General features: G+C 38.4%; 1 protein-coding gene across 4 annotated transcripts in view; it reads left to right on the top strand.

Moving 5' to 3' along the window:
• The window catches only part of SH3D19 (SH3 domain containing 19), a 168,494-nt gene extending 156,020 nt beyond the window's left edge, over nt 1–12,474 (top strand). For all 4 annotated transcript variants that reach the window (XM_045798840.2, XM_045798839.2, XM_045798842.2 and 1 more), the window contains 6 exons: nt 1,372–1,430; nt 3,277–3,479; nt 4,175–4,230; nt 6,751–6,937; nt 7,331–7,428; nt 10,537–12,474. In XM_045798840.2, the coding sequence (XP_045654796.2) occupies nt 1,372–1,430; nt 3,277–3,479; nt 4,175–4,230; nt 6,751–6,937; nt 7,331–7,428; nt 10,537–10,653 (720 nt within the window). In that variant the 3' untranslated portion in view covers nt 10,654–12,474. The remainder of the gene's footprint in view (nt 1–1,371; nt 1,431–3,276; nt 3,480–4,174; nt 4,231–6,750; nt 6,938–7,330; nt 7,429–10,536) is intronic.
• The last annotated feature ends 596 nt before the right edge of the window (nt 12,475–13,070 follow it).

Here is a 13,070-nt window from a genome sequence, read left to right as displayed (position 1 = left end):
GAAAAAAAAAAAAAGATTTGGTAATACTAAAGTACTTTCATTGGAGGTAGTGGTCCATTCATGGTTTTTCACATAATAACTTTGATTCTGATTGGAAAAAATTATATTAAAGTATCAGAATTTTTTACACCCTCACAGTCTACAATATGTGAGTCCATATTGTAGGGCCCTCAGTGCTAACCCCGGGTGTCTGTGAAACACCAAGAGAAAATCAGATTGCCACTTGAACATTTATATCAGTAGGAAGAGTATAACTCAGTCCCTGTTTTAACTTATTGATACTGGAAGATATCAATAAAGCTAGCTTAAATTGTTGAGCATTAACAGCTTATTTGAAGGGGAAAAAGCCAAGGATCTTCCATTACATCAGAAATCTAGGAAACAAAACAATAGAAAACCTGTATTTTTCAAATATAAATGAGTTTGAGTCTCTTGAATTCTAAAATGAGGGTCTTAAAAATTGTCCAGTATATATATGCCCTGATTCTTTGGAGAAATCTAACCGCATTCTCTAAATTAATATTAAGAATAATGTAAGTTTTAGTATTCTTCCTCATTTTTCTTCTGCCCAATGTAGCAGTACTTTCAAAAGCACAGTGACCACGCTGAAATCAATCACACCCAATCTGCCACATTATTGGTATAAATGCCACTTCTAAGCCTACAAGTTTAAAAAATTGTTTTAAGACTTTTAGAATTTATCAGGAAGGGTGCTGATTTATTTCACATAAACCTCAAAACCTTAGTAGTTTTCAGCCTTAGTGCATCATGGTCAAATATTTTATGACAACCCAGCTCTACTGAGCCTTGTAAATAAGGTATTCTATAAAGTGCCTGCCACTTCATAGACACTCACTGAGTACTCATTCCTTTCTTCCTTCCCTAGTCACACTGAAGGAAGAGAAAAGGTTCCAGAGTAAGGAAAACAGAATCCACGAGTTTGATTGAAAGGTTTTATTTGGGGGTCAGGAAAGTATTGCAAAATTCTACCAACGCTTTGAAATAGGTGGAGTGGTGCACGAGTGCCTGCTGCCTGGTTTCTGTCTTGAGTCCTCCTCATCAGAAGCTTTCAACTTAGAGGATGTGGGAGAGAGAAAACTCAGTCCAGGGTAGAACGCTATCAGTGTGCTTATTCCAGCAAATAAGAGGATTGATTGGCTATTCAAGAAAGGCTGTTACCCAGGTTACATCCTTTTTTCCAAAACCCAAATTCTGGATTTCCTCCCTTTTAGCACCTACGATACTGCTTCATCAGCTTAATACCTATGTAAACTGGCTCATTTCAATCACATATTATTTCCTAATTAGCCTTAAATTTACCTTACTAAAATCTGAAAACATGAAATTGTTTCTTTGACATTGTCTTTACAGATTGATGTTCCAGAAGGAGCAAATGGGAAAAGAGAATCCATTTCATCTCGTTGTGTTAAGTAAGTTCTATATGTGTTCTTTTGCACGAAATGCGAAGGAGGCAAGCATTTATATCATAAAGAATTACCAAACTTAAAACACCTCAGATGTGTCATTATTCACCTGCTCGGTGTGTCTTTGTAATTATGAGGAAAACTTGTTTAAAAAGCCTTCGTGGGGGGCGCCTGACTGGCTCAGTTAGAAGAGCATGAGACTCCTGATATCAGGGTTGTAAGTTCAAGCCCCATGTTAAGTGTAAAGATTACTTAAAAATATAATCTTTTTAAAAAATAAATGAATAGATAAAAATAAAAAGCCTTTGTGAATTAAGATTCTGAGAAATGCAACCTGCTGATAGAAGCTGGCAGGAGCAACACTCCACGTCATACGGGACATACAGACAGCCACAGACTAACTCCTGCAGCAGCCCCCACACAGCCTGGCCTGAACTGGAGCAGAGACAGTTTTGTTATCCGATGCATTTTCTTTGGGCTTCTGGTGTTGATCTACTGACAGATTATTGAGAAGATTCAGCTCTTTTTGTCACAGAAAATATTTTAACCTTATAGAAATAGGAACCCTACAAAAACTGCTAGACATTTTGTCTTGTTTTGTTTTTAAGAGGAATGAGAAGAGAGAAAAGGAAGTTAAATTGGAGGGTCTTCCTTTATGTCTGAAGACCTTTCCATGAATTTATGTACCCTTTTATGCACCAGTGTAACTCCTTTGTGACTTAAAACAGTGGCACGATGCAACTTTATATTCCAGTTAGATGAGCAAATTAGTAGAATTCACTACCTGCTGAAGACTGTAAACCTGTCTTTGAATAGGTCAGACATAAGGAGATGCTCTCCGAGGACTTCAGAAAATAAATGCAAAGGTTACTGCAAATAAGAAAATTTCTGATGTCACAGTAGTTGAATTCTATTTCAGGTTCAATTCTTCTCCTATTCTTAAGCAGTGTTTACTGTGTCAGCAGGTTGAATTGAAAGCGGGCTTTCACAGCCATTGATCATTCAGACTTTGATTGGTGCCAGGACCAGCCTTTTCTCTTCAGGCAATTGCATCTCCTTCGACTGTTGCTTCTGAGACTTCCTTTCTCAAGCCTTAAAGTGAAGGTTTGGTATTAAATCATGCCTTCTGGAGACACAGTTTTATCTCTACTTTCATTTTCAGTCACATTTGCAGATCATTAAAGGATTGTCCTCATTCTCAGAAGCGAAGCCTTTTTAAAGGTGATTATAGAAATCTTTAAAACAACAGTATTAAGTTTAAGACTGTTACAATTGGCCAAGTTTCTGTTTTCTTCAAACTTTCTAGTTGTGAAGACCGTGTATATAGACAACTCACTGATGATTCAACATACATTGAGCATCTCCCCTTCTAGCTGATGCCCATGGCATTCTGCCATGGAAGTGTCGTGTCTGCCCTGAGATTCTCAGGGTTGGCACTCCTGAACTCGGTGCAGTTAACAGTTGAGAGGGTCGGGTTCAGCAATGGATTTCTGTGGCCCAAGCATACAGAGACACATGCAGTGAAGTAAAGGTGATCAAAAGATGGGCCAGTGTAGACTGGCCACCCAGGCACTCGTTTGGAATTCTGCATGAACTCTGTGACCTTAACGTTAGCCTTTTTTTTTTTCCTTTAGCCTTTTTGAGCGAATAGGTTCATACCTAAAAAGTAAGGACTATCATTTAGAAATGTAGCTTATTCTTTTTCATGGAAAATTTTCAATTCTACCTAGTGTATCTTGTTCCATAGTAAACACAGGGTAAATATTTATTGAAAGACCGAATGAAGGTTTTAAAGCATCTTAAAAGTTAGTACTCTCTAGTTTAACCTATAACCATGATCTTTTTTGTTCAGAGGCCCAAGATGTGTCGCTCGGTTTGAATATATCGGAGACCAGAAGGATGAGTTAAGCTTCTCAGAGGGAGAAATTATTATTCTTAAAGAGTATGTGAATGAAGAATGGGCCAGAGGAGAACTTCGAGATAGAACTGGGATTTTCCCCCTCAACTTTGTAGAACTCGTGGAGGGTCATCCCACCTCTGGTGCAAATGTTGCAAGTGAGTATAGAGAATATGATTTTTTATTTTGTTCTTTCCTAATTCAGCTAAACCAAATAATAGGATAATACTTAAGCTGCTTAATAATTCATATTTTTAAAAGTAGAAAGAAATTATTTTTAAATGGTAATAATAGGGGCGCCTGGGTGGCACAGCGGTTAAGCGTCTGCCTTCGGCTCAGGGTGTGATACTGGCGTTATGGGATCGAGCCCCACATCAGGCTCCTCTGCTATGAGCCTGCTTCTTCCTCTCCCACTCCCCCTGCTTGTGTTCCCTCTCTCGCTGGCTGTCTCTATCTCTGTCGAATAAATAAATAAAATCTTAAAAAAAATTAAAAAAATTAAAAAAAATAAATGGTAATAATAGTCATTACTGGGATAACCATTGTAATCTCAAAGATCTGGTTTTGGTGTTCAGGTAATTAGCAATAGCTTCATATCAGAAATGGCAAAGAATCATAGACTTTTAAACAGAAGCAGACTATCTAGTATAACTAATGTGTATTGTCCTTCACTTTGCAGTAAAGGAAACAAGCCCAGAGAGGGTGGCGCTGGTCAGAGTCAGCCAGTACATGAAGAGACTGATTTAGAGTCCCATACTTTTTATTCTCTCTCTGCAGTTTTTCTCCAGAACTGGTACATGGTCTTCACATCTAAAGTTTGAACTTTTTTTTTTTTTTTTTTCCTTTAACATAGGCACAAAGGTACCACCACCCAAGACCAAAAAAGAAGATTCTGGTGCAAATTCTCAGGTAGGCTGCTTGAATAGGCAACTGTAATGAAAACCAGGTTTCAACTCTGGGAGGAATATTAAAATCATAGTTACCAAGAGAAAATGTTATAAACCATTTTTCAATTCATGGAGCAAATGTTTGAAACAAATGGTTAGATGGTTACTATCTTTATTGTGTATAATAGAGCTCATACAAATGCGTTAGAAGGACTTGCAAACCCTGATAGAAAACAAGGAAAGAGACATGATTGGAATATTCATAAAAGAGATACTGTAAGGGACTGATATTAAAAAAAACTTTTAAAGGGCGCCTGGGTGGCTTAGTTGGTTGAGCATCCAACTCGTGGTTTCTTTTAGCTCAGGTCGTGATCTTAAGGTCGTAGGATCAAACCCCACGTGGGGCTCTGTGCTCAGCAGAGTCTGCTGGAGGTTCTCTCCCTCTGCCCCTTCGCCTGCTCCCTCCACATCTGAAAAAAAAAAAAAAAAGATTTTAGTCACAAAGATGGTCATAGTGGTGTTTTTATAATAGGAAAAAATTGGAAGCAACCTAAATATGACCATTATCAGGAGAATGTTCTGAGGCCATGAATACTAGATTTACAAGGCAAATGTCATGGGAGGAAAACATATGTTATAGGGAAATTGAATATATAGCATAAAAAGACCAGAAGGAATATACTTAAGTTGCTAACATGCAGTTGTCTTTAGGTAGTAAGACTGTAGGGGGGTGGGTCTTTTCCCCACTTCTTCATACATTTTCCAGCTTGCCAAATGTTTGGGAACATTTGTATTATTTTTATAAAAATTTTATTTTTATAAAATTTATAATTATTTTTATAATGTAGTAAGACTATAGGGGTGGGTCTTTTCCCCACTTCTTCATACATTTTCCAGCTTGCCAAATGTTTGGGAACATTTGTATTATTTTTATAAAAATTTTATTTTTATAAAATTTATAATTATTTTTATAATGTAGTAAGACTATAGGGGTGGGTCTTTTCCCCACTTCTTCATACATTTTCCAGCTTGCCAAATGTTTGGGAACATTTGTATTATTTTTATAATGGGAAAGAGAAAAAAATGGATTAAAAATTTTACGCTGTATAGCATGACTTCAAAAGTGTTTAAATGGAATAGGAATGCGGATGATTTCCATTGTTTTTATGACCTGTTTTAGAAGAGTGAGCCTGATGGGGTCATGTTTACCAAAATGTCAATGGTAATTGGGCTATGTGTCTCTAAATTCTTTGATCCCTGCCCACTGATAAAGCCAAATAGGAAAGAAGGTGACTACAGTTCTCCAGAAGGAAATGTTCACATTAGTGCCTGCATTTCTTGGGAGTTGAAAGTACCATTTTTGAAGATTGGTTACTCAAGTGCAGGAGCAAGAGGGGTTTTTGTTTGCTTATTTTTTTTGTTTTTGTGTTGCAACTCATCTGTTGTGGTGAACTTCAGATATGCTAGGTGCTCTGCCAGGTGTGCACCGTGCATTATCTCATTCAGTCCTCGCAACAATACTTAGCACTAAGATGAATCTGAGGCTCAGTCTAGCACCCAGGCCTGTCTGGCTCCAAGCCTTTGCCTTCACATTTTCCTCTCTTCCCTGTTTGGGCTCCTCAAACATGGGGTTCCCATCCTGGCGTGGCAGAGATGCCTTTTTGCAGAGCAAAACCTTCCTCTGGTGTGGGGGGTGGGTGGTGGTTAAAGCATTCCTGTTGGAGCATTTCATCATACTAGCCCACCACGTTTGGGTCATTACCGTGCCAGCCTTGGAGCTAACTATACCTCATAAAATTAAAAGTGTGAGTTAATGAAGTCCCATGCAGTGGAATCTGATAGCCCCTGAATCAGGTAAAGACCTGAAATTAATAGATTGCCCATTCTGATCCTTCCTAATTTAGGTAAAGAAGAGCTTCACTGAAAATTATATGCTTCACCAGAATTTTTTCATAGTGTCATAAATACTATACATAAATACTGTATGTTTTACCTAATATTTTTAATATAACTCATGTTATAGATGTTAAGATCGCAATTAGAAAAAAGTTTTTGCTTAAGCATTGTATATACCTTAAAAGCAGAAAAGCTACAAATCTCATCATACCTGTCATTTGGAATTCTATTTTAAGAAAAAAGTGATTGAAAACTTTTATTTCTGGGGGCGCCTGGATGGCGCAGTCGTTAAGTGTCTGCCTTTGGCTCAGGGCGTGATCCCGGCATTCTGGGATCGAGCCCCACATCAGGCTCCTCTGCTAGGGGCCTGCTTCTTCCTCTCCCACTCCCCCTGCTTGTGTTCCCTCTCTCGCTGGCTCTCTCTGTCAAATAAATAAATAAAATCTTTAAAAAAAACAAAACAAAAAAACCCTTTTATTTCTGAAAGTTGGTAGCAAACATAAAGTGTTGGGTGATTTAAAGAAGCCTTCAAGCTTTGAAATCTTTGACCCCTTTAGCTTCCCCCCCACACTACTTTTTTAAGCTTTGTAGAAATTAATGTCAAACAAAATCTCACATTTCTTACCAAACTTCTGGTTTGTAACAGGATGGTAGTCTTTCTGGAGAATGGTGTGAAGCCCTTCACAGTTTTACAGCAGAGACTAGTGATGACTTATCCTTCAAGAGGGGAGACCGGATCCTGATCCTTGAGCACGTGGACTCTGACTGGTACAAGGGCAGACTGCGTGACAGGGAGGGGATCTTCCCAGCAGTCTTTGTGCGGCCCTGCCCAGGTATGACAAGTGCAGAAATGACTGCTACTCTTGGAGGGGAGCGATAGATATTCCTCTTCCCTCTGGCCATGCTCGATGTAACTTGTTTGCCTGCATTTGAAAGAGTTGATTCATAAATGTATGCAGACTGTCTTCATATACTTTGTCGGCGTTATGGGGGAAAATAAAGACAAAAATGCCTTCACTTCATAGTGGCTAATTTTGTCTACTAAATGTATGCTGTATAGTTTTTTTCCTGTTAAGAAAACATCCTCTTTTTGCAAGTTAAGTAAATTCAAAATTAATTGAAATTATTCTGTCCCAGGAATGAGAAGGGGGGCTTCTTGAAATGTTTGATTTGTGTCTTAGTCCAATGTCTTTCTAAATATGTTTGAATTTTTGGTGTCTTCACAGCTGAGGCAAAAAGTATGTCTGCTTTAGCACTGAAGGGGAAAAAGGCCAAAGCCTTATATGATTTCCATGGGGAGAATGAAGATGAGCTTTCCTTCAAGGTCAGAATGTGTATTTTTTGGTAACTGCATTAAATAGCTATAAATTTTGAAGTGTCTTCCACTGAAGAGTGGAACATTTGGGTGGAGTATTGGTCATTAGCCAGGAATGAACAGCTCTCGGACCCTAACTCTAATGGACGGGATTAGAGAAAGTGAATAGGGCACATTTAAATTATCAGCAAGGCATTTAAGAACTTAAAAACCTTACTGGCTTGATAGCCCCATAATCCCCAAATGAATTCCTTATTCCTAGACCTTGTAACATCTGATCTCAACAATACTGAGGTTTTCACTGGTAGCCCTAGTGAAGCATAATTCTCTCCATGGCCTTTGCAGCCTGCGGCTGTCATGTCTTTGAAATCAGTGGAGAAATCAGATGGTACCTACTATAGTTGGCCACTGCAGCAGTCTTCATAAGACACTGGAGTCTTGTCCACAAAGATACTGACTGGACTTTGGGGAAATGATCCCAAAAGGTTAAGCTCCTATGCAAAGGCCTATTTATGTATGTATGTATATATGTATGTATGTCATCTCCACACCCAGCGTGGGGCTTGAACTCATGACCCCGAGATAAAGAGTCACATGCTCTTCTGAGTCAGCCAGCTGACCCTACAAAGGTTTGTTGTTTTTTTTTAGCGGCCTAAAATTTAATAGTACTTTACCGAAGAAGTTCCTCTTCTTTTTTGATTGTTTTTTAAAGAGTAAAAAGAATATTTCCATGATCCTGTTTCCCCAGCCTACAGTTGGACCATGGTCAGAGAAAGGCACTCAGGACAGTACTTTGTGACTGTTCCAAGAGGAAGGAGGGTGGGGTTAGCAGCAGTTGCCATCAGAACAGCCTGCGTCAGATTCTGGGAAATTCTCCCATCATCGGATACTCAGCCAGAGGCATGAATGCCATAGAAAGAATTAAAGCATCAGGGAGTGATTGGAGAAGAGGAGACTTAAAACAGCCGTTGCCCCACCACCTGTCTAAAACAAAACGAAGGAAACGAAGGTGACATTGGGAAGTCACAGAGTAAGGGGCATACAGAGATAAATCATTATAAAGTTGCTAACTTCCCTATTTTGTTAGGAGTTTTCCATTCTTCTGGGAATTTCTTCCTTTTCATAGTAAAATGTCATTTCTCTTAGAAAATGCTGTTAGTAAATATTTCTTATGCAGAATTATAATTTGGTAACCTTATATCAGTCCCCACCCCCTCCCCGCACCCTTAATTTCTTGGTTCTCAAAATCCAAATGTTTGGAAACTGTTGTTCTAGTCTTTCTCAGTCATGGGAATCGGTGGCTCAAACTTCATTCTTTTAATCTTTACATAAAGTGTTACTGCAAGTGAACAATCCGGATTCAGACTTTTTGGATGTTATTTTGGCCTTTGTTTACGTTATATCAGTGTAAATAATAACAGAATTCACAGTATTCTCCAGAAAATAGGTTGTCTTCATTTTATAAATGACTGACCGTAAACAAGGTAGTTCTACAGTTTTTTAGTTAAGGGATTCTGCACTGCTATCAGTATTGTTAATCATTACTATTTTATTAAATACACAGAATATTAGAACTTTTTTCAAAAAGAAATTGTCCTAGCCATTAAAACTCACATGGTATGTACATAAGGACCAGAGCCCCCCCCCCCAAAAAAAGTTTCCTTTAACTATTATGTTATAATTTAGGAACCAGAAGGAACTTAATTATAATAGAAACTATGAACAGCCAGAATTTTTACAGATTTTGGCAGAGTAAAGTAAATTAATGACATTTGATAGTCAGCATTTTTCCTTTCCATTTTCCATAAAGAAAGGCCTTAAATCAAACCATTTTTCCAGAGGGCAATGTACTAGTGCTATAAATAAAATCCATTTAGCCTGATAAAGATATTCTTAAAAGTAGCCAGGGTCATCCCGAACCATTATAGAATCTTAAACCCAGATTCTAAGAAATAGTTAGAATCCATAAAGAACAAAATGGTTTCAGGAGATAATTTCAAAAATGTCTTCATCTGTTGAGGAATTACAGTTCATACATGAATAAGACACACAGTCCCTTTGACTAACTTGATGAGGGTAAATCAGATATTCTGAGTCAGGGAGAAGCTCTAAAGACAGGACTGAATGTAAGTTTGATGGTGAGGCCAGAGAAGCACGGAATAAACCAAATGGTAGAGGAGGACACCATTATGTGGAAGGATAAATGTACAGTGCAAAATTCTCAGGATGTTCAGAAAAGGCAGTTATGGTAAGAGCCTTTCTAAGTAAAAAGTCCACTGTAAAACATGGTGGCCGTGTTACCCAAAGGTTCGCAACACCGGCCCTGAAATCACACTAGATTGGAATCCTGTTCCTACCACCAAGTAGACATGCAGCCCCAAGGAAGCTGTGAATCTCTCTGAGCTTCAGTCTCCTCCTCTTTAAAGTAAAATAAAGAAGTCTATAAAAATACTCCTCTAAAACGGCAAAATAACAGTACCCACCGCTAGGCCTGCAGTGTTGTTTAAGTGAGTTAATCCCTGTAGAGTGCCTAGACTAGGACTACGTGTGGTAAGCACGTGGAGTCTCTTACCTTTAAGTCTTTGCTTAAATATCACCTTCAGTGGGCCATTCCCTGGCTGGAGCTAATGAGATAGCAACCCCACACTTTCTGTCCTCCAGGGCTGGCTTATTTACTTGCTTCCCTCCTCTAAAATGAGGTCTTTATTCTTTGCTGTATCCCTAATACTCAGAAGAGTGTGTGACACATATTGGGTGCACAATAAATAATTGTTACATGAAAAGAATGTATATAACATATATGACATGTAGTACTTACTGTTCTTAAAGAAGAATTTTAGATTAGGAGCAGTGAATTTGGGGGGCACAGAATGCAAGCAGGAAAACTAAACGTGCAGTGAGGGTGATAACGGTGAAGGAACGGGCTCTGAGAAGAGGCATACAAACAAATGGTGTCGTAAGGTCTAGTCATCTGTGTGGCGTTGTCATTTAATCCACTGGGCAAATCAAGATAGTGACATCAAGAGAAGATTAAGCATGCCTCTCCAAGGAAGCTGCGTAACCATGCTTATTCTCAACAGAAGATAATCATTATTTCCAATTTGTGTCTTCTTACAGGCTGGGGACATCATAACAGAGCTGGAATCTGTAGATGATGACTGGATGAGTGGAGAACTAATGGGAAAATCTGGAATTTTTCCCAAAAACTACGTTCAGTTTTTACAAGTCAGCTGAAGGTGAAGCTTGACTGTGTTCTTTGGCACAAGAACTCACTTGAACTATCACTTTGACTATCAGATACATGTTTGCACTATTTTTTTAAACTGAAAAATATCTATGCTGTACGTGGTACACTAGAATTTTCTGAAAGCAGAATATGTCTAGGTTTTGTAGTCCGCTTTCATTCACGCTAGAAACGTGCACGTGGAAACCCATGAACCACCCCTGGTATCCTACCAAGGAGGACATCAGGCAGGGTTAGCAAGGCAGGTACACACTTCCCCAGGGAAAGCGTCGGGTGACGTGGCAGCGTGGGGAGGCTTACCAGCAGAAGTTGCACTTGGACATCTTTGCATCAGCGCAAGGAAATTAACCGTGCTTCTTCATTTTTTACTTTAGTTTAAAAAGAGGACATTTGATATTCTCCGTGCTGTAACTATCAGGACATGGTTGGTAATCTAAATTTCATTTTTGACATTCAGATTAATTCTAACGATTTAAGCGCATTATCCTTATTACCAGGGCAAATCTTTACTTCAGGTGGGGCAGTTTATTAACTAGCTGGAGCCTTTGTAAGCACTTGGTGCATCAGCTCGTGCTCATCAAATGCTCCTTGTGTTACTAAATATTTTCCCTTTGTCCAAGGATCTAAAGGGCGTTAAAATTTGATGTATCTTATCAAAAGAACCAAAACCATCCTGAAATGCCTTGCTAATACAACTAACCCTTCCACGTACCTGCCATACCTTCTTTCTTCCATGTATACTTCATGCTAACAGGGTTATTATAAAGCACATTTTCTGAATCAGCAATCATTCTTTTGACAATTACTGGTGCCACACAAAGAAAAATTCATTTTCTTTGTGTTACCCCAGTAATACATAAAAACTGTGTCTTGTTATAGTGGTACATTATGAATCACATATATCTCAGAATACAGAGCAACTATAAAGTCAGAAAACACCAAACCGCCGCAGCTCATTTCTTCCCACTATAATCAGAATGAAAAATAATTTAAGAAGACCCTAGGCTGATATTTCTTTGGGTTTTTTCCCCCAGCTTATTCCTGCACAAATTATTAGAGTAAATAAAAAACCACTTTCCTGCTATCCATTTGTTATGCATTCCAGACTTAAGATAAAAGTGGTTCTTTATGTGACTGAATCAATTACAGTTTATGGGCTTAAGCCAAATAGGTCGAAGACAATCTTCCAAACAGATCAATGGAATAGAATTTCATTGAAAATGTAAAACACTTCCCCGACAACCTTCACTGTTTTCTTCCATTTTTGAGAAGAGTTTCATGTGCTTGGCCACTTTTTAGCTATTGTCATTGTTTCCCACTGTCCCAAAAGTTAGGCTGCCAGTTGTCAGCAATTATGTGAACACCATGTGGGGTTCTGTAAGGGAGGAGATGTTTACTTTGTCTTTGATGGAACTTCATCTTCCAGTTACATGGTTACAATTGATCTTGGAGTATGGGAGCTGTTTTTCTTACATTTTGGTTAAAGAGGACAGTATAAAAAAACTCTTATCAAATCTCACTTAAGAGTAATTTCGTGAGAAATTAGTGACTTAGAGCATTATCTCAACTAAATTCTTATTTGCAGCAAGGTGCACAACAGCAGGAAGTGGGGGATGTGTCTGGAATAGGACATGAGGTATGTTATTTTGCCTGTGTAATTTTGACGTCATATATCAAAGATTGTGAAAGCCTAGCTTTATTGGAGAAAAATATCCCTCTTTAAATTTTGGCCTTGTGTTAGCAGAATGATAAGTGCAATAGTTGTAAATCTACTTGACACTATAATAAACTGAACTGAACTTTTCAAAGTCCTTTTCTCCTACTACACTGAGTTTTTTGAGAATGGAGATGGTAGCTTTATATCCCCAGCCCTTTGCACCATACAGGGCTCAGTAAAGGTTGGTTGGTTGGATGGATGGTTGGATGGATGGAAAGCTTTCACACATGGCAGTACTGTCTTGGATACACCAAGATCCAGTATCTTTCCTCTTTAACTTGTTGACAAAAATCTTCATTGAAACAAAATTCACAGTTTTGTATCATTTCACTCCTTCGTGGCACTTTTTTTGCTTGACACGTATTACCCACTCAACTGACAAAAAGCCAAGATGTTGCTCAGGATGGGTTTTCACAGGTACCTCCTTGTTCTCTATATTCATTGAATGTAATTTTTATACTCAGTGAATTTATTGTGGGGGGCACTAGGAATGTATTCTTTTTCCTTTCCATAATTTTAGGGGAAACCTGGTATCATACATCCAAGCCTACTCAAACTAGAATCTTCAGATCCTTTGTCTTTAGTGGGTTGCAAGTAGAGAGGTCATTTAATACATTATTCTCATCCTTTTGAAATACTTAAAGAAAGTAGATTTTTTAAAAAAGATGTCCTTGTTTACATAGCCAGGGG

The sequence above is a fragment of the Ursus americanus genome, chromosome 13 (assembly GCF_024610735.1).
Source record: "Ursus americanus isolate L20-20 chromosome 13, mUrsAme1.1.p, whole genome shotgun sequence".
Classification (NCBI taxonomy): Eukaryota; Metazoa; Chordata; class Mammalia; order Carnivora; family Ursidae; genus Ursus; species Ursus americanus.
This window is presented reverse-complemented; position numbering and strand designations above follow the sequence as displayed.